Source organism: Neovison vison, chromosome 2, assembly GCF_020171115.1.
Source record: "Neovison vison isolate M4711 chromosome 2, ASM_NN_V1, whole genome shotgun sequence".
NCBI lineage: Eukaryota > Metazoa > Chordata > Mammalia > Carnivora > Mustelidae > Neogale > Neogale vison.
This window is the reverse complement of record NC_058092.1, coordinates 29,137,499-29,159,083: the sequence shown is the minus strand read 5'-3', so window position 1 is coordinate 29,159,083 and position 21,585 is coordinate 29,137,499. Positions and strand designations below refer to the sequence as shown.

Below are 21,585 nucleotides of genomic sequence, written 5' to 3'. Positions count from 1 at the left end.
CTCATGTTCTCCACCTTCTGCTGTGCCCACCAACTAAAGAGGTAATGATGTCAAGCAGTTCCTTGAGGAAGGAACTTTTAATGGAAGCTTGAGGTGGCCAAGTGGAAATCCTGGACAGGAGTAGGGGTTGGCAGGGCAGGGAGACAGGGAGGGATGGTTAATGATTGATTGCACAGTTCTTATAAAGTGATCAGCGCAGTCGCATGTTAGGAATGAGCGTCTGCTCTCATCAGCCGCCATCGTTGATGCGCTCTGATGGAGACACAGTGCTCCTTTATTGCAGCTTCTCCTTCCTGGTCGGTGACTATTTTGAAATCTCTGCCTGGCAGAACTAGAGAGGTTTTCAGTCTTAATGGGAAATTAGGATATAGGCATGAGAGAATAGTTAATAATACAGGCTAAGTGCCACAAGGGAGGTATAGTTTAATATGATTGGAATTCAGAGAAGGGCACTGTCACTTCCACATGTGTTGATCCTGGAGCACCTTGGAGGTAGTGAGGCCTGAATGGAAGGGGGAGAGAGACTCAGAAAAGCAGAGAAGGAAGCAGGCATTTCCAGCAGAGAGAACGGGGAGAGGGCAGAGGCAGTGAGTGGGGATTCATTGTGGTGATTAGGGGAAGAGGGTCCTGTTGCCTCTAGGTTCAGACAGAGCCTCCTGCCGGGCTAATGGTGGAGTCACGTGGGGTCATGTGTGGGAAGGCGGAAGAGAACCTGGGGAGGGGTGACTTGACTATCAGGCAAAGGGACTTTAGCATCTGAGCATAGAGGTGGCATGTGGAGAATACCCTTTTAGAACAAATCTGGGAACGATTGGCTTCAGACCTAGGCACTGAGACATGAGAACACCTGGACTGGTAGGTCAGTCAGTCAGTTCAGCAAATGTTGATGGAGCACCTCCTGTGTCGCAGCGGGAAGGCTGCCGAACAGAAAGTGAGCGGGCACTTGTGCAAGGTTGTGTTGGGGGTTGGACAGAAGAGACAGGGAGTGGGAGGGGAGATGGGAGGAGTTAGGGCTCCTCCTTTCCCCACACCCACAGGTTTTAGGGTTTGGCAGACTATGGCCCACAGGCCAAACCGTCCGGATGCTTGTGTGTGTAGAATGGCTTTTACATTTTTAAATGATTTGTTTTATTTATTTATTTATTTTTTTAAAAGATTTTATTTATTTATTTGACAGAGAGTGATCACAAGCAGGCAGAGAGGCAGGCAGAGAGAGAGGAGGGAGCAGGCTCCCTGCCGAGCAGAGAGCCCGATGCGGGCCTCGATCCCAGGACCCTGAGATCATGACCTGAGCTGAAGGCAGCGGCTTAACCCACTGAGCCACCCAGGCGCCCAAATGATTTGTTTTAAATCAGAAGAAGAATGGTATTTCGTGATATATGAAAACTATATGAAATTCAAATCCCACTGTCCGTAAATAAAGTTTTTCTGGAGCACAGCCTGGCTTGTCCATTCATACATTGTTAGTGGCTACTTTCACATAGTAGCAGCAGGGTCGAGTGGTTGGAACAGAGTCTGCATGGCCCACAAAGCCTTAAATATGTACCATTTGGCCCTTTATAGAAACCTTGTACGCCCTTGAACATACCTGTCCTTACCTCAGTCCCTCTCAGTTCTCAAGCTACCTGTGCCTCTTCCCATCTGAGGCTTTTCCCTCCACCAGCCTTTTAAATATCCTTCTCTTCTTTATATTCCTCTCAGGTCCTCAGCTTCTCTTTTTTCCCAGGACCTTTCTTCTTCCAAATGTGCTCAGGACCTACCCTACTCAAAAAAAAGAAAAAAGAAAGAAGGAAAAGAAGGAAGGAAATGGGCATCAGCTCAGAAGTCCACTCTGCTCCTGCTGTCCCATCTCTCATGTCTGCCTCCCACTCACCTTCGATTTATTTACTTTCTTCCAGACTTCGGGCCCCAGTAGTCCATGAAAACTAGACTTGCTAAGCCATTAGTGATTCCTAGTGCTGGATCCAGGAGTTTCCTCACTCCCATCTTGGTTACTTTCTCGGACATTTCATGTTTTGATCATTCTTTTTCCCTGAGATCCTTTTTCTGTTGGATTCTGTGCCATCGTTCTCCTTGGCGACTCTTCCTGTTTTCCCCGCCCCTCTCCCCACTCACCCGTAGTGGCTTCTCTTTTACCAGCACCTTACGCATTGGTGACTTGGTGACTTACAAGGTCTAGCCTTTGTCCTCTTACAAGAGCTGTTATTTTATTGTATGCCTATGATATGCCTGTCACTATATTTTTGCTTTATGCAAATTATTCCTGATCCTTACAACAGACCTAAAAAGATAGGTTTTGTTTCTTTCATGTTATAAATAGGGAAAGTGAGGCTTAGTATGCTTAAGTAATTTTCCCAAGATTACACAAGAAGTGGCAGAACCCGAGCCTGCTTTGGTATATAGGTAAAGTCAGCTATGTGTACCGATGACTCCTGCCATAGGCTTTCCTTTCAGCTTCCAGCCTGTATGTCTATCTACTAGAAATTTCTACATGGAAGTCCTGGCAGCACTTTACAGCCAACTCATCATCTCTTCTCCACTCTCCATCCATCCCCAACTTGGTGGCGTGACCATCTGTTTAGTCATCCAGGCCATACTCTTGACCTCGACTTTGCCTCCCCCTCACCCCTTCCGCTCCTCAGTACCCAGTTGCTGCTACGGCCAGTTATTCCTCCCCCTTTTTTTGTTCTTTTACCCTTCCAGTCCATCTTCCCCTAGGCTTCCAGAAGGATCTCTCATAAACCGCAGATCTGATATGTTGCTCTCTTGGTTGAAATCCGTTGGTGAGCCCCCATTGTTCTACTCTTCTACTCCAGGGCTTGACTAAGGAGGACTCACCTTATTTTTCTAGATCCTTCTCCTTCCAGCCTTTTACATGCTACAGGTATGTTTGTGGCTCCCTGTACCAGCACACCTATTCCTCTTTCCATGCAGTTCCCAAGGTGTCACCTCTTTTTTTTTTTTTTTTTAATTTGAGAGGGGGTTGCAGATGGAGAGGGAGAAGCAGACTCCTTGCCGAGCAGCGAGCCCAATGTGGGACTCAGTCTCACATCCCTGAGATCATGACTTGAGCTGAAGTCAGATGCGTAACCTACTGAGCCACCCAGGTGCCCTGTGTCCCCGTGCTTTCTAGAATGCCCTTCTCTTCCTGGTTTATCTGCAGAACACATTTTCAGTTTATCCCTAAAACAAACTGGCAACTGAAAAAAAAAAACACTTCAAAGAGAGGACCTCAGCTTCTGAGCCTTTACCACTTCCAGTCTTTCCAAGAAGGGTTAGGTTTCCCCTTTTTATATTCCCCAGCCCCCTTGGGCAAATATCTGTTGTCCGGTTCAGCACAGTTTGTAATAATTTGTGCACATCAACCTCCTAAAAATTGGCACTCCTTAAAAGCAGCGAATTTTGTCTGGTTCCTTTGTTTATCTCATATGGTATCTAGCTTGTTGCCTGGGACCTGCTAGTTCAGTAATTGTGCAAGGAGTACTAACGGTGTAGCTGGAGATGCGGAGACTGAGGCTTTGGCGCAAGGTCAGGTCAAAGGATGGAGATGTTGGCAAAAGCTGAAGAGTAGAATGTGCTGTCACCCAGGTGTGTACGGCGTCACGTCTACCGCTGGGTTCTCTCAAATGTTTGATCTCATTTCGTTCTGCTCCACAGCACCGTGAGACAGGCGGGTCACACATTAATACTCGTTTGAGGGGCGCCTGGGTGGCTCAGTGGGTTAAAGCTTCTGCCTTCGGCTCAGGTTATGATCTCCGGGTCCTGGGATCGAGTCCCGCTCCCTCCACACACACACACACACACACACACACACACACACCCGCCTGCCTCTCTGCCTACTTGTGATCTCTCTCTCTGTCAAATAAATAAATAAAATCTTTAAAAAAAAATACTCATTTGAGAAATAAAGAACTGAGGCTCAGCGAAGCAAAATGACCTGCGGAAGGTCTGGAACGTAAGTGCGGGAAATTCAGTCTCCTCCAGCCGCGTGTGAGGCTGCTGCCCACTGCATGGGGGCAGGCAGGGGAGGGTCTGGGAGGGGAGCCGTAAGTTCCAGAATAAACCTACATATCACTGGGAAGGGAAAGGCGTGGCTCAGAGGAGGAGAAGAAGATAAAGAGAGCCTTGTGGAATTGCTGTGCTGTGAAGGAGAGGTTTTCAGGATGGGAGGGTGATGGGAGAGGTTTGCAAATAAGGGAAGGCAAATGGCGAAGGATGGAAGGGTCTGGCCACTGGGAAGTGCAAGAGAATAATTTCATGCAGTAAAAGCAGCTTGCCAAGTTGTTAAGGAGTATGTGGGCCTCGAGGGAGATGGAGGCGCACATGTATGCCACCCTCTCAAGAAGTTTGGCGGTGAAAGTGAAACCGAGAGGCTGGCATTTTGAGAAATGTCATATACCAGCAAATACTCTTGAGAAATTCATCATACAGTATTTTCATTTCGTGGACTTGAAACTTTGCAGTGGAAGCTATGCTAGGGAGATACTGCTTGATGACTGAGTATATCAGTGTCAGGGTGGTTTAGACCCAGTTTAACATTGGTCAGTTCCCGTCAAGGTGGGCTGCCATAAGGCAGGGTTTTTTGTTTTGCTTTGTTTTGTTTTAAATTATTCTGTTTATTTATTTGACAGGCAGAGAGGTAGGCAGAGAGAGAGGAGGAAGCCGGCTCCCCACGGAGCAGAGAGCCGACGTGGGGCTCGATCCCAGGACCCTGGGATCATGACCCGAGCCGAAGAAGGCAGAGGCTTTAACCCACTGAGCCACCCAGGCGCCCCAAGGCAGGGTTGTTTAATCAAGCCTGAAAACAAAGCCAAGGGATGCCTTGGGGGATGCAGTCAGTCAAGCGTCCACCACTTGTTTTCGGCTCAGGTCGTGATCTCAGGGTCATATGATCTCAAGGTCAGGAGATCGAGCCCCGCAGCAGGCTCCGTGCTCAGCTTGGAGTCTGCTTAAGACTCTCTCTGTCCCCACCCCCTGCACACACAGTCTGAGTCTCTCTTTCTCTTTCTAAAATAAAGAAATCTTTAAAAAAAAAGGGGGGGGCAAAATGTTATTTTGCTGTAAGTGATTGTGACAGTGTGGACCCACCTTTAGCTGCTGGACATATACTAGAGTCAGGAAACCCCTTTCTTATATTCATTTAGAATATTCATCTGCCTATAGGCTTCTCTCATCCTTATGACTTACTCTTTGTTCTGGCGTGATTCGATCAAGGGGAAGATTCCCTTGCTTTGTTGCTAGGGGTGGTTTTCTGATAGGAGCCTCAGTGTGTCGTCCACATTTCTTGGGAGACAGACTCTGGGAGGAGTTAGGCCTTGGGCAGCTCTTTTGTCCTGTTGATGAGGTGTCCTTTGTCTGCCAGGTAAAGCGGTACCAGTGCACCTTTGAGGGCTGTCCCCGCACCTACAGCACAGCAGGCAACCTGCGCACCCATCAGAAGACTCACCGAGGAGAGTACACGTTTGTCTGCAATCAGGAGGGCTGTGGCAAGGCCTTCCTCACCTCCTACAGCCTCAGGATCCATGTGCGAGTGCACACGAAGGAGAAGCCATTTGAGTGCGACGTGCAGGGCTGTGAGAAGGCGTTCAACACGCTGTACAGGTCGGCCTCTTCTCCAGCCCCTGCCCCTGCCCTTGTGATTACAGAGTCCTCTCCTTGCCCAGTGCAGATGGGCACTTCCAGCGCTCGAAACGGCGCAGCTGGGGGGACACCTGGGGGCTCAGTCCATTAAGCATCCAACTCTTGGTCTCAGCTCAGATCTTGATGACGGGTCCGTGAGTTGAAGCCCTGTGCTGGGCTTTGTGCTGGGTGTAGCACCTACTTAAAAAAATTTAAAAATAAAATGAAATGCACAGCTGTGCTCTCCCAACTGTTTAAAATTCTCTGGAGGAACTTGTTACTTAAAGATTGACCTATATGGAGTTGGTTAGAAAGCATAGTACATTTTATATTCAGATTTGCCTCTCCTGGAGTGACATACTGACCTGGGGATTTTATTTATTTATTTATAAGATTTTATTTTTTCATTTGACAGAGATCACAAGTAGGCAGAGAGGCAGGCAGAGGGAGAGGTAGAAGCAGGCTCCCTGCTGAGCAGAGAGCCTGACGCGGGGCTCGATCCCAGGACCCTGGGATCACGACCTGAGCTGAAGGCAGAGGCTTTAACCCACTGAGCCACCCAGGCGCCCCTGACCTGGGGATTTTAATACTTGCACTGTTGCTTCCCCTTGGCTCAGGATCTTGTCCAAAGGCTTCTGTCATTTTCTTTCCTTCATCACCTTGAAGTTAACTTTTTTCTACCACACTTTGGCCAGTTCTCTTTTACACTGTTTGTATCAGGAGGCTCCTGTTAGTCTTCAACTTTGGCAAGATCTAACACTTAGGAAGCACTCACCCTGCGCTAAGCACTGTTCTGAGTGCGAATCCTCATAGCACTGATAGTAAGAAGCGGAGAGGTTTTGTAACTGGTTGGAGGCCTCTACCCAGTAGGAAGTGGGACCAGGATTTGAGTCCTAGGCAGTTTGGCTGCACAGTCACACTCCTACCACTAGGCTACATACTTCTCTGAATTTCTCTTCAAGCAAGAAAACTGGGGATACTAATATATTAAGGATGTAGGGTTCCCACGCCCTGGATCCTGAAGCACAGTAAGCTAACGGGGGTGGGGCTCTGTCCTACATTATGCAAATGCCGGAGGGACTTTGTCTCTTGGGCTGTCTCTCAGGCTGAAAGCACATCAGAGGCTTCACACAGGGAAAACGTTTAACTGTGAATCTGAAGGCTGCAGCAAGTACTTCACCACACTCAGCGATCTGAGGAAGCACATCCGAACACATACAGGAGAAAAGCCATTTCGGTGAGTCGAACTGCTCTCTGTTTGTCGCTGACCAGGTTGCAGCTGGATGTCTCCATGGGCCCTGACATTTTTCGAAGCAGAAAGAAAATTCCCTCTGCTAGCTCTTTGGCGGCCACAACCCACTCCTGCATACAGGAGGGGGTGGTGATGGGTTCTAAGAGCATCCTTACTCTGGACCCTAGTGATGGCCTTTCTGCCTCAGGTTTTCCCTTTCTCAGCAGGCATTTGTTGAAACTCACTTAAGATGGGAGGCACTTTTATTGGTGCTAGAGAAATACTAAGACACATGCTCTTCTCTTGGGAACGTAGTCTGGTGAGAAAGTACTAAGTAACAGTATGAGAACAAGGTGCATAGATGACTTCAAGCACAGCGGAAGGGAGAGCTACCTAAATATCTAGGTGGGTAGAGGAGGAGATGAGAGGGGAGATGAAGGGTAAGAATGCAGGTGTTTTATTTTGTTGCATGTTTAGTTGTTGCCTTGTAATTCATCTGTATATACACACATATAGAAGCAACCATTTTTGTTTATATTTCAGTCTATATATACCTGTGCCCATGTGTATATTGAACACATCCACGTGTAAATGTGTATGTAACCTTGAAGGAAGGACGTGTATCATCTACCACCTTCTCCGCTCACAGCATAGGGTGTGGTTCTGGGCATTCAGTGGGGGTTCAAAAACATTTTGAACAAATGTTCAAATTTTGAACAAATGATCATATGACATTTTTAAAATAAGATAATCAGCTTGTAAGGATTCTCCCTAAATACAGTATAGATGTATTACTGAAAATTGTTCATAAACATTGTCTCTGAAGTGTGGCAGGAGAGACTGCTGTTACATACATGGCGTCGCAATGCTGCCTTTCCCCTCAAGTCACTCATCTCATCAGGATCCTTAGACTTTGCCCTTGTCTTCAGGGGCAGTCAACTATTTTTTTTTTTTTTTTAAGATTTTATTTATTTACTTGACAGAGCAAGAGAGTACAGGCAGGGGGAACAGCAGAGGGAGAGGGAGAAGCGGACTCCCTACCAAGCAGGGAGCCCAGTGCAGGACTCGATGCCAGGACCTTGAGACATGACCTGAGCCGAAGGCAGACGCCCAACCATCTGAGCCACCCAGGCACTGCTTGGGGCAGTCAACTCTTAAACATCAACTGAATGGAATTGTGTTTTAAAATTTAAGTTTCATTCCTGAGTCATAGCCCCTCTAACGGCAAGAGTATTTATTTAGTTAGTTAGTTAGTAAGTAAGTAAATAAGTAAGCTATATGCCCAACATGGGGCTTGAACTCACAACCCCGAGATCAAGAGTTGCATGCTCTACCGATTGAGCCAGCCAGGCACCCCTAAAAGCAAGAGTATTTAGATTCTAGTTGGTTACTCTCCAGATTCTGGGAAGCTTGGGTTACTTTTTCCCCCATAGGGCTGTTGAGGGGACTCTTAATTTTTATTCAATCACATGCATTTTTGTGATGATTGAAACTGCTAATTTTTCTTGAATATTAGATGGGAATTTAGACACATGATTATATATAATTAAGAAGTAAAATGCTCCAGAGAAGCTTTCTATTTAAAGAAAGAAAATATTTTGGCTTACAAGAAAATGCATTCATTCATATAAATAGTTACTGAATGCCTGCTGTGTGGAAGAACTACAGCAGATAGAAAGGACTACTTGGACCCTGCCCTCAAAGAGTTTCTAATCTAGAACAGATAACGAATGTATACCCTTAAAGATAAAATAAGTTTGGAAAGGACAGGTGCGGTGAAAGAAACACCGAGATAAGTGCCTCAGGAGTTCTCAGGAGGGGGAGATTACTTATAGCTCTGGTTATCAAGAAAGTAAAAGAGAAAAGTAGATCTTGATACTGAAGATTATAAATAAGTCATTAATGGCCATGATACATTACATATTATGTGGTCAAGGTAGTTGGGACTGATTTTGTTTTAGTGTTATATTTTAGGCTTCCTGCCTGTGTGAGAGCTTCTGTACCCACTATTGACATTCCTAGTATTCCACTGGCAGTAGATTTTCTGTATCAGCTCTGATCGTCAATAGAATTCTGTTAAGTAATTCATCAAAAGGCTTTCATTGTCAGAGCTCTGAACATGTGACTGACTTGTAGGACAAGAAATATTTATCCTGGACCATCAGTTCCCTCTGTTCCCAGATCTTTCACTTTTTCCAGCGACCTGTCTTCATTTCCCATCTCTAAAATCAATTTTCTCGATCAGATCTCTGTGTTCTGAACATGTGTTTTAGTTTGAACTTGTATTTATAAGAGATGTTGAAGATAGAAGACGTATTTCCCATATGACTGCTGTTTCTTTTTGCTTAAACAACTTCCTTAGGTGTGATCATGATGGCTGTGGGAAAGCATTTGCAGCAAGCCACCACCTTAAAACTCACGTCCGTACACATACTGGTGAGTTTAGGCTGATTTGTAATTTTTCTTTTAACCTTCATCAAGCCGGTAAATATCTGTGTTTCTCTTGGGACTTGTAGAGCTTCCTGGATGGAGCAAACCTAATCAGCTTAGGGGCTTTACTTGTAATGTTTGAGTTTCTTTCAGAGTGAAAAAGATCTAAAGGCTGGACTCAGGAATCCAGCCTTAAGTGAAATCAGTGCAGAGATTCTCAGAAGAACCTGTAGTGGGGGCGGTAGGGGGGAAATGAATCTTCTCTTTAAACTTGCCAGGGGCAAGCTATGTTTACTCTACATTCAGTTTTAGGACTGGGATGGTAAAGGTGTAATTTGTCCAACTTGTAACAACTGTTACCTGAACCTTCACAGGAATATTTACTTCTCTCTGTTAGGGAAAAGTAGATGTCTGAATCGAGTGAAATGACTATGGAAATATTAACACTATTTGTCATTCTTGCAGGTGAAAGACCCTTTTTCTGCCCCAGTAATGGCTGTGAGAAAACATTCAGCACTCAGTACAGTCTCAAAAGTCACATGAAAGGTCACGACAATAAAGGACACTCATACAATGCACTTCCAAATCACAATGGATCAGAGGTGCGTGGTGTTTTGTTTCTTGTTTTGACACAACACAGAACAGCAACAGTTGTTTGTGTATCAAAATAAAAGGTCAAAAAGTCTTCTCTGTGTATCTGACAGTGAGAGGGAAGAAGTCAGGGTCAAGATCTGTGTCTTTGTGTTGGGATGGTGCAAGCCGGCAATTTCACCAGGCGCCCTGTGCTTCAGCTTTTGATTTGGCTCTGCCACCTTCCCATCAGATACGGTGCAAGAGACACCTTGTAACCAGATCTCACATGGGTCAGCCAGATGCTCTACAAGTCTTATTTTCTCACTTGTGTTTGTGAAACATCTGTACTTGAGTTTGAAACACAAATTAAAGCTTTGCTTCATACATCTGTTTAATCTGTCACTGGAGAACCAGGCAGAATCTGGAAAAATTTCTTGCCCTTTTGAATTGTCTGTAGGCCAGAAGGTTTGAGAGCCACTGATGGGAGGTACTGAACTGCAGAGCTTTCTTCTGCAGAGTTTTAGATAGTTGGTCTGTTCTTTGCCAAGCCCATCTACTGTATTTTCTTCTCTGCAGCTTCATTCTGGAGAGGTCCTGGGAGAAATTTGCTGTTTTTACTTCTTCTTCTTCTTTTCTTTTTTTTAAAAGATTTTATTTATTTATCTGACAGAGATCACAGGTAGGCAGAGAGGCAGGCAGAGAGAGAGAGAGAGAGAGAGGAAGGGAAGCAGGCTTCCCGCTGAGCAGAGAGCCCAATGCGGGGCTTGATTCCAGAACCCCGGGATCACGATCCGAGCCGAAGGCAGAGGCTTTAACCCACTGAGCCACCCAGGTGCCCCTTCTTCTTCTTTTTTTTTTTTTTTTTTAAAAAAGATTTATTTATTTATTTGAGGGGGAGAGAAAGAGAACAAGCACATGGGGAGATGGAGAGAAGCAAACTCCACTAAGTGTGGAGCCTGACACGGGGCTCAATCTCACAACCCTGAGATCACGACCCGAGCTGAAATCAAGAGTTAGATGTTTAACTGACCAAGCCACCCAGGCACCCCTACTGTTTTTACTTCTAACATATTGGGCACTTAATGTATATCTTTTAAACCAAGAAGTGAGTATTATTATCTTACTATTTCATAGATAGAGGAACTGAACCACACTTAACCTCCTTTTGAAAAATGAGAATTTTACTTAAAATCGGTAATATCTTTTGGTTTAGGGAGAGACCGCATAAATTCTGTGGTTTCCAATTTTTAAACAGCAAAGGATCCCTTCAAACCTATTCTGCCCCTGTATCTTATTAGTAATAATAACTAGCATTTACTGAGTATTTACCTTGTGCTGCATTCAGTGCTGAGTGCTTTTACATGGATGGTCTCACTCACGAGCTCTGCAAGGTCAGTACTGTTAATTAGCCCCGTATTACCAATAATGAAACTTTTGAGGCAAGGAGAAATTATTAAATGACTTGCCTGAGTATCCAAAGCTTGTAATTACTCTGATTTAACAGGCACTCTGATTCCAGAGCCTGGTTCTTGACCCCTGTGTGGTGAGAGGCAAAATAACATTAGCTGTGAAGGCTGTGGCCTATGGAGCTCAGCTGCCTGAATTCAGATCCAAGCTCTGCTATTGATCAGGTGGACGCCCTTAGGCAAATGGCTTTTTTGTGCCTCAGTTTCTTCTTCTGGAAAACCAGATAAAAAGATTAAGATCTGAGAGTCTTTGTCTACTAAGCTGCCTGTATTAAGTCGTGATCAATCTTCTTGTTCATGTGACAGTCAGAGGACAGTTTAATTGGTGACAGCCCCTAAGCACTGGGACCCCCTGCCAGTGCGTGGTGCTCAGGTCTTGTTTTCTCTGGGTTGCAGCTCATTCCCCAGTAGAGGGAAGCTCCTCTTGTCCCAGGCTTTCAGAGCCATCTAGATTGCCTCTGAGTCCTAAATAAAGACCTCCAGCCTGGATCTCTTCCTGAACTCTAGACTGGTACAGACAGTCCCTACTTAGGATGGTTTGATTTTATGGTGTAAAAGTGATACACATTCAGTACAAACCGTACTTTGAAACTTGATTTGACTCTTGTCCCGGTCTAACAGTAGGCTAGGCTGTATGATCCTGTATGATCCACAGCCCCCTGTCAGCCTGCGATCGTCAGGGTAACCAGCTGGTAACGTTTCCAGCTATTCCAGACCCATTCAGCCGGTCTGTTTTTTTCCCTTTCAGTACAGTATTCAGTCGGTTACAGGAGCTAGTCAACACTGGTATAAAATCAGCTTTGTGTTAAATTGTTTTGCCCGACTATAGGCTAACATAAGTATTCTGAGCCTGTTTCAGGTAGGTTAGGCTAAGCTGTGATGTTTGGAAGATTAGGTGTTCAGTGCATTTTCGACTTAGGCTGGGTTCATCAGGATATAGCTACACTGTAAGTTGAGAAAGATCAATATTTTCAGCCTCCCTCCTCAACCCAGAAAACATCAGTCTTCTCAAATTTCGTATGCCCAAACCTCTTCCACCCATAGGTCCCCACCTTAGTAAATGGTACCTCTGTGTTTTTAGTGGCATAGGCTGAAAGTCTTGGAGTCGTTTTTGATACCTCTTTTTTTTCCCCTCAGATCCCACACCTGCCAGCAAAATGTCAGCTCTACCATGCGAATATACATAGAATCTGATCACTTCTGATAACTTTGTTCAGGCCACTGTCATCTTTTGCCTCAATTACTACAGTGACCACTAAATGATCTTCCTCACACCTTTCCCCTTCTCCCCACTCCCACTCTGCCCTGACACAGACTGGATTACATATGTCACCCAGAGCAATCTTTCTAAACCATAAAGCAAATAATGTCTATCCTCTGTTCATAACCCTGCAGTAGCTTCTTGCGTCACTTAGAGCAAAAGTCAGTCAGAATCTTACAGTGGCCTACGGAGTCATTTCTCTTGGTCACTTCTCTGGCCTCATTTGCTTCTCTTCCTCTCACTTTAGCTCTGCTGTCCTCTTTGTAGAGAAGAGGGAAGCCCATTCCTGCCTCCGGGCCTTTGTACTTATTATACCCGCTGCTTGGAACACTTTTCCCAGATACGTGCCTGGCTCGTGCTGTCTCTCCTTCAGTATTTGCCCAAATGCCAGCTTAACTAAGAGGCCTCCCCTGATTTAATAAGAGGGCATCTCCTGCCCCGGCATTCCCTGTTCCCTTTATCCTCCATAAACTTAGCATCATCTTCGGGGATTTTGTCACACACCCCCACCACAACCCCCAAATGTAAGAACTCTGGTGGCGGGGACTTGTTTTGTTCAGTATCGTAGCCCTGGGCCTGGAACAGTGCCTCATATGTAGTAGACGCTCAGTGACTATTTGGTGATTGTATGTATGAATGGAAATACTTGACCCACCAGGTAAGCAGGGTTCCCACTCAAAGTATGTGAATCGCAGCTGGCATTCTAGGAATCCAGAGTTCAGAGTTAGCCTAGGCCCCTGTATTTGGAAGTAAATCCTCAGCACTACTAAGAATCCCTGAGATGCTGGGAACACAGTGATACAGAGGAAGATGGCGTTCCCTTCAGAAGTCCTGGGTTTTTGTTTTGCTCGTTAGCTCTGTGATTTTGGACAGTTCACTGCCAGTCTTAGCATTGATTTTTTCATACTTAAGATGGGAATATAAAATACTTCAGGTTCATATGAATAGCAAATCAGGCCATGTGAAATTGCTTTATAAATGAGAAGACCAGTTACACAAATACTATTGATTTCATATTATTACAGCTTTTGTTCCTCTGGAGCCCAAGTCATGAGATAATTCTTAAACTCATCTATTAACCATCTTTAAGAAATATAAGGCAGTCTTCTAAGAATATCAGGATTTTAAAAATTAAAATAATTCACATAGCCCTTTCTTCAGATGGTTTTTACCTTTCCAAGTAACAAATCTTGACATTTGCAACCATAGGGACATTGTGAGCAAGTATTTGTTTTTTTGTTTGTTTGTTTGTTTTTATTTTTTTTTAAAGATTTTATTTATTTATTTGTCAGAGAGAGAGGGAGAGAGAGTGAGCACAGGCGGACAGAATGGCAGGCAGAGGCAGAGGGAGAAGCAGGCTCCCCGCCGAGCAAGGAGCCCGATGTTGGACTCGATCCCAGGACGCTGGGATCATGACCTGAGCCGAAGGCAGCTGCTTAACCAACTGAGCCACCCAGGCGTCCTGTGATCAAGTGTTTTATACATGCTATGCTACTATAAATCTTAATTTTTTTTGTTACTTAATAAGAACTTTTTGTCTTTCACAGGATACAAATCACTCACTTTGTCTGAGTGATTTGAGCCTTCTGTCCACAGATTCTGAACTGCGAGAAAATTCTACAGTAAGTGTACCTGTGATATGGGTATGAGAAAAATAAGTGCAAGAATTGAGCACACCCCTTTGGTGGGAAAATTGAGGGAGGCCAGCCTTTGGAGTCTTCCAGATTTGGTTGCATCCAGTTAGATTAGGGCTGTTTTGATTTTATTTCCCGATAGAGCCCTCATGGGAAAGGTTGTACACTCTGATGTCTAATGCCTTTTGACCCATGTCACTCACTTGATAACCTCTGGCCCCAGAAAACGTCTTTCTTTTATTCACTTAGCAAATACTTATTGAGTGCCTAGTCCATCAGGTAGTGTGCTGGTATGAGCTTGTAGGGGTAAAAAAGTAAGTGTGGTCTGTCCTTGAGGAGTTTAAAATTAGTCCGATATAAGGGGAGAGCCAGAATTCACCAGAACTCCAGTTTGCAGGCTTTCTCAAGCCCTGCTGATGTGACTGGAGTCTGTCTTTGTCTTTCTTTGAGCTCACTCACTGCCTTGAGGTCCTGAGGGAGCCTTATCTCTGAGCCTCTTTTAAAGGACAACCCCACTGTCTCTTGATCTGGTGGCTTCAGTTGACTCTGTGTGGAATTCCCCTGCCATTCCGGTGGCTTGGTGATGTGCCTTGCAGGCCACTGTATAAGGGCCGAGCTTATGCTCCGTGAGGATCTGCGCTTTGCTGTGTCACCAACTGGGTTGTTACGGGTGCATTGTTTGACGTTTTTCTGTGGTAAATAAACATAGCTTAAGTTAGATTTCTATGAGTATTTGCCTAAGTAAGAAGGAATCAACATGACGGGAGGTATTTGAGCAGAAACCGAAAGACTCGGGAGTGCTGTCAGAGTGTGTCAGTGGGGTCCTCTGCGCTTCTGATGCCGGGCTTCTTGGGCCTTACCCCAAGCCTACTTCATCAGTATCCTCTGGGAGTGGCATCTGACACTGCGTTTTTTTATCTAAGCACCCCAAGGCTTGGGTTCTTCTGGTGATGGTGGAGTTGCTCTTATCAGACCAACCCCCCATGGAAAACAACTCCATATGCTGGGCAGATGATCAGGAACAGCTACTTGAAGGCACCAAAGGGCAGCCCCCAAACAGGCAGAGGTGAAAGCTCGAAAAAGGAGCCACACGGACAATGGCAAAGGCCCTAGATATGTTCTCAACTTTTACGGCTGGTCAGCCTCAGGGCAAGCCCCATGTGACACCAAACAAGATGGCTAAAACTCGGTAAACATGCAGGCTCACTGGCTTGATAACCAGAGGACAGAGCTCAGAGCTACCACAGCAGCATCTAGAAGATGAAGGGGGGAATAGCCTGGAAAGTAAAGAGCCACAAAGTGGGAGCCCCAAGCTCTTGTGTATAAACTGGTCACATCTCTAGTTGACTCCCGAACTGGGCATGTGTGAGACAGACCCTCAGCAGCCCAGCTGGGGCTGAAGAACTGGACAAAGAGATGGCTGCTCTCCCCCACAGGGAAGACCGAGTTGGCCATTGGAGCACAGCCGGATCCACAGAATAGTCAAGCCGACAGTCTCTACAACATACCGTTTACAGTGTCCTGGGTAATCCCAAATTAGTACACGTAAGAAAGAGGAAAACATTTTTTTTTTTTTATAGTTCATTTCTTTAAGCAGTCTCTTCACCCAACATGGGGCTTAAACTCACGACCCCAAGATCAAGAGCCACAGGCTCCACTTACTGAGCTAGCCAGGTGCCCCAGTAAACAAGGCTTTCTGAGTAGCTCCTTCATGCTCAAGGGCATAAAGGAACATGCTTGTAATAATTGAATAAACAGGAAATCTCAGCAGAGAAATAGAAACTATAAAAAGTGCACCAAGTGGAAATTCTGGAACTGAAAATAATGTACTGGATGGGCTTAACAGTAGATTGGAAATGACAGAAGAGAGAACTAGTTAAATTGAAGACAGCAATAGAAATGAACCAATGTGAAGAAGAAAGACACTAAATAAGCTCTTCATGTGATTTTTACGCCTCTTTGCATTTCAGAGTTAATAGTCTAAGATGAAATTTCTGTACTGGAGGCCTCGATGCCCTCTGAGTTGGGGAACCTAAGATTTTGGGGTATAATAGCACTTTAATCTCAGAGGTTGTATTAAATGATTTGTTTAGGAGTCTACTTCCTGACCAGGGCCCTGATCTAGGATTAAAGAGCTTTCTGGAGCTCTGGGGTCATCAGGTGAGGAATCCTGGTATGGAGGGACATTAAGTACTTGTTAAAAAGAAAAAAAGCCTTTTCTACCACAGTTGACAATGGCAAGACAGAGGCTCTGTCCCTTGGGGTCAAATTACATAGTGTGCCCTCACCACCCATCATTTATTCCAGAATTGGAAATAGTCTCATTTTTAGTCTTTCATTCTAAGGCCACAATTCTTAAAGTAATAGAATTAATTTGCCTTTTAAAAAAATTAATTTGCTTTGTTCTGCTTTAAAAAAATGATGACTTGTTAATACCAAATGACACATTTTGACGAAGTCCTTCTTTCCTTGGTTTCTGGACAGCCATATGTGTATGTGGGTCCCCGACGTGAGCTTTGGTTTGCTCGGATCTTTCGTTAAAGGAGGGTTGAAGCGTGTAGGGAACGGTGCTCTGGACCTCTTGGATCTAGAGCTTCTGGCTCCATCCTGGTCCTAGACAGCTCCCAGGGTTCTTTGTCTCTCTGAGCCAGGCCCCAGAGGCTCAGACTGTTCTGGTCTCCTCCACTTCGGGGAGCTGCTCACTCTGTCCCCAGGGTTTGTATCCTGAAGCCTGGCAGTGGCTGAGTCACAGGCACTTCAGTGGGTTTTTTTGTTTTTGGGGTTTTTTTTTTTTTAATTTAAAATAGTTTTTATTGAAGTGTAGTATACATACAGAAAAGTACACCAATCACAAATATGCAGCTTAATGAATGATCACAATTCATCACATCGATGTAACTAGCACCCAAATCAAGAAATAGAACATTCTCAGCATCCCTGAAGCCTCCCACCCTCCATGCCCACTAACAGCGCTTACCTCTCCCTAAGGAGAACTACTGTCCCAACTTGGCCCCTCTTGGCTCAACGTGGGTGGTTTCATCCGGAGGACCTCAGGCTGCTGGACAGTTCCACTCACCACACTTGCCCAGGCCCAGAGTGATCCTTCCCCCTCCCAGAAGCAGAGTTGTTACAAAATGACCTTTAAACATGAGTTGGCAGGGACGCAAAACATGGCCTGAAGATCAGTTTTGTTTGGCTGTACAGTGCTTTGTTTTCAGTTACTTGCTTTTAATGACAAATCAGTAGATTTCACATGAAAATCCACCTTTCAGACTATTCTTGAGCTCCGGAAGTCCCCAGTCTGCACTTCATAGGGCAGCGTTCCTCCGAAGCCCTTGAGCTGCCGGGGGTACACGCTCCCCAGTTTGCCCCAACCTCCTGTCCCTGCCGCCCTGGCTTCATGACTTCGGTTACCTGCCTGCTCTCGTGGAGACACTTGCCTCTGTCCTTCCTGCCCTACCAGCTGTGGAGCAGAGGCAGACTGGAGGGAGAAGAATGCTGTCCCCTTCCCCTCACCACAGAGAAGCCTGGAGGTGGCCATTTTATTTGGTGCCTATCAGGAGTCAGACCCTTAGGGCATTATATGTTTTTTGGGCTCCCCCCCCCCCACATTTTATCTTTTTAAAAAATGCCTCTGACGTTTTCTTAATTCTTAATTACAAAGAAACTTGCAGTGACAATAGTGAGTATAAGGTGATAACTACTGTCTCTCATGAAAGGTTTCTTTTATTGCCTGATTCGTTGCCATGCATACCTGTTAGATTTTCATAGGGATTATGTAATGATCTTGAAGGATATTCCCAGGACATTATTATTACATGAGAAGAGGAGGTTGCAGGTAATAGATATTATACAATCCCATTTTTAGGTAGGATTTGGTCTTCTTTTAGGGCAGGGGTCAGGAAGCTCCTTTTTTGGAAAGGGCTGGATAGTAAATATTTTTGGCTCTGTGGACCACAGAGTCTCTGACAAAAGTCAGCTGTGCCGTCAGAGCATGAAAGGAGCATGGAAATAAATGAGCAAGCATGCATCATTCCAGTAAAACTCTATTTCCCAAAACAGACACGCAGCCTACAAATCATAGTTTGTGGGCTCCTGTTTTAGAGTATCTGAGGACCCAAATCGCCAGTGTCTGAAGTTTAGGGAACTAGATGTCACCTTGGAAAGGGAGAAGTTGGAAAAAAGAAACATATCAAAAAGATCATTCTAGTTCTGCTTCTGTGTGTTCTGTCCCAGTGAAGAATTGCCTCAGGGTGACAAGCCTCACGTCTCTGTCTGTCTGTCAATCACAGGGCCAGGACCTCAGCACAATTTCACCAGCAATCATCTTCGAATCTATGTTCCAGAATTCCGATGACACGGCAATTCAGGAAGATCCTCAACAGACAGGTTTGTGCCATAGTCTCTCTTCCTGCTCACGTCTCGGCACTAGGCAAGGGAGTCCCCCTCGGTGACACACTGCGGCAGGCGCCGTGAAGTAGATTTCAGTTCCCTTGAACAACACATGAATTTGGTGAGGGGTCCAGGAAGTATGAGCCTTTTGTTTGGTTCCATCTTTTTCTCTCCTTCCCTCAGCAAGAGTCTCCTTGAGGGCCTACTTTCCCTAGCCCTTCAAAAGAAGAGGGTCTTCTTCAAAAGCTCTTGTTAGCTTTCAGAAGCAGGAGGAGCTGTGAGCTCGTGCTTCTGAAGCGACACTGTGCTTGCGAGTGGGCAAGATCCTCAAACAGCATCAGATGCCTAGATCCTTCTGTGTTTGAATGAAAATCTGGCCCTGAAGCTTCACAGCAGTCAGAAAGTGTGTTCGCTGGTTATGCCAAAAGGGGATGTCTAGTCTCTTTAACAGAAAAGCCTTAGAATAACTTTTTTTTTTTTTTTTGGACGGTGAAGCCCGTACTAGCTCTTCACATGTAGAAAGCGAGGTTGGGCGTGAAGCCTGGTGCTTCGGCTGGAGGGGTCATTGAAGGGAACGCAGGAGGCCAGCCTTCTAGGAACGAAGCTCTTGGCTCTAACGGACTTCAGCTATCTTTGGTGTCGCCATGATGACTGTGTTTTTGTGGCTCCTGTAAGGCTTGGGATATGTATATATATTTCTATTTCTTTTTCTTGCCAGCTGCCTTGATTGAAAGTTTTAATGGTGATGCAGAGTCAGTCAGTGATGTTCCGCCATCCACAGGAAATTCAGCATCTTTATCTCTCCCGCTTGTACTGCAGCCTGGCATGTCCGAGCCTCCCCAGCCTCTGCTACCAGCCTCAGCACCGTCCGCTCCTCCGCCTGCTCCTTCCCTAGGAACTGGTTCCCGGCAAGCTGCATTTGGCAACCCCTCTGCTCTCTTCCAACCTCCAGAAGTGCCTGTCCCCCACAGCACACAGTTTGCTGCTAATCGTCAAGAGTTTCTCCCGCACCCTCAGGCCCCGCAGCCCGTCGTTCCGGGACTCTCTGTTGTTGCCGGGGCTGCGGCAGCGGCGGCACCACCAGCTGTGGCGGCACCGCCCCAGTCCCAAAGTACTACTGAGCCCCTGCCGGCCATGGTCCAGACTCTGCCCCTGGGCGCCAACTCTGTCCTGACTCACAACCCCACGATCACCATCACCCCGACGCCCAGCACAGCCATCCTACAGTCCAGCCTGGTCATGGGAGAACAGAACCTACAGTGGATCTTAAATGGTGCCACCAGTTCCCCGCAAAACCAGGAACAAATTGTAAGTACTCTGTCTTGAACGGATGCGGTGGGGTGAAGCGTCTATACGTAGAGGACATGTTCCCAGGTTTCGCTTCAGAAAGGAACACGGTTATCGTATCGGCCCTGAAACCTGTGATTTGACCTCTTGGCCTTGTCCATGAGCGAGTGGTAGAAATCCGGAGAATGCCATGATGCAGACCCGCAGTAGGGAAGCAGAGGACAAGCCCTCCCGTGCAGCAGGCTCATGAACGAAGATCCCATCTGCAGTGTCACAGCATCCTCTAGGAGAGCAGAGCAGTCAGCAGACTGCAGAGGCCCAAGAACGACTTAGGAAACCGGGTTCTTCTCCAAGGCGGAGTCAGACTGATGTGCAGGGATGGTCAGACCCCATCAGGTGGAAAGCACAGCTGTGGCCAGGTCAGACAGAGAATCTGTGCTCCCAGGGCCTCCTTGAGAGCCGGTTTCTACAGAAGTATTCCATTTTGATGACGAAGGAAATGACTTGGTCACTCAATTAAATATATTTTTGAGGGCCGGGTTTTTTTTTTTTTTAATTGTATTTATTTATTTGAAGGAGTGATAAGAGGGAGAGCCAGCGAGCACAGGAGCAGGGGCAGAGGGACAGGGAGGGGGAGAAGCAGGCTCCCCTACTGAGCGGGGGCTCCATCCCAGGACCCCGGGATCGTGACTGGAACCAAAGGCAGACACTTAACTGACTGAGCCCCCCAGGCGCCCCGAGGGCCTGGTATTTACCAGGTACCATGCATGATACTTTTGGGGATACAGAAGAGTGGAAACCATGATCTCTTTTTCATGAAAACTTAACATTTTAGTTAAAGAGGCTAAAATACCTCAAAGTTAACATTACCAGTAGGGAAAGGGCCAAATAATAAAAATGGTAATAAAAAAATTTATCGAACCCTTACTATGTATAAGGGCTCCCTGTGCTGATTAAGCACTTTTTGAAATTGAAGGTCTCACATGTGCCAGTTGTTTGTTACCTTATGTACATTATTCTTAGATTACCTTTTTTTTTTAGATTTTATTGAACAGGTGGTACAGAGAATTTCTGTGTACTCTCTGGCCATCGGCCCTCGGCCACCACCACCCAGTTTGCTATGTTAGTGACATCTTGCATTAGTCTGGCACGTTTGTTACAACTGGTGAATCAGTATCAATATATTACTACTATCCAAAGTCCATCGTTTACATTAGGGCCTACTCTATGTGTGCACCGTTCTGTGGGTTTTGACAAACGCATGATGTCATGTGTCTCCCATTACTGTATTCACAGTAGATTCACCACCTTAAAACTCCGTATTCTTCTCTTATTTATCCCGTCCCCCTCTCCCTTAGCACCCACTGATAATTTCAGTCTCTAGATGTCTGTACGTCTGAATGTCACCCACTGTGCTGACTAAGCACTTTTCAGTGCATTGCTCATTTAATCACAGTAATCCTAGGAGGTAGGTATGATTTTACCAATGGAGAGCTGAAGCCCAGAGAAGTTAAGTGACTAGCTCAAGGTCACACACCTCATAAGTGGGAAGGCTGCGATTTGAGCATAGACAGCTTGGTCTCAGAGCCCGTGCTCCTGACTACTACATCGTGCTGCCAGATGAGGGGTGCAGAGGTTCGGGGCTTGTTGGGTAGCCATCCAGGGCATGTGAGCCTTGAGTTAAGAGGAGGA

The 21,585-nt window shown here is 45.8% G+C and overlaps 1 protein-coding gene across 2 annotated transcripts in view; it reads left to right on the top strand.

The window, feature by feature from the left end:
- Positions 1 to 21,585, top strand: part of MTF1 (metal regulatory transcription factor 1) — a 36,970-nt gene that overhangs the window by 11,641 nt on the left and 3,744 nt on the right. For both annotated transcript variants that reach the window (XM_044237837.1, XM_044237836.1), the window contains exons 3-9: positions 5,363 to 5,601; positions 6,725 to 6,856; positions 9,213 to 9,286; positions 9,746 to 9,882; positions 14,128 to 14,202; positions 18,507 to 18,603; positions 19,325 to 19,914. In XM_044237837.1, the coding sequence (XP_044093772.1) occupies positions 5,363 to 5,601; positions 6,725 to 6,856; positions 9,213 to 9,286; positions 9,746 to 9,882; positions 14,128 to 14,202; positions 18,507 to 18,603; positions 19,325 to 19,914 (1,344 nt within the window). The remainder of the gene's footprint in view (positions 1 to 5,362; positions 5,602 to 6,724; positions 6,857 to 9,212; positions 9,287 to 9,745; positions 9,883 to 14,127; positions 14,203 to 18,506; positions 18,604 to 19,324; positions 19,915 to 21,585) is intronic.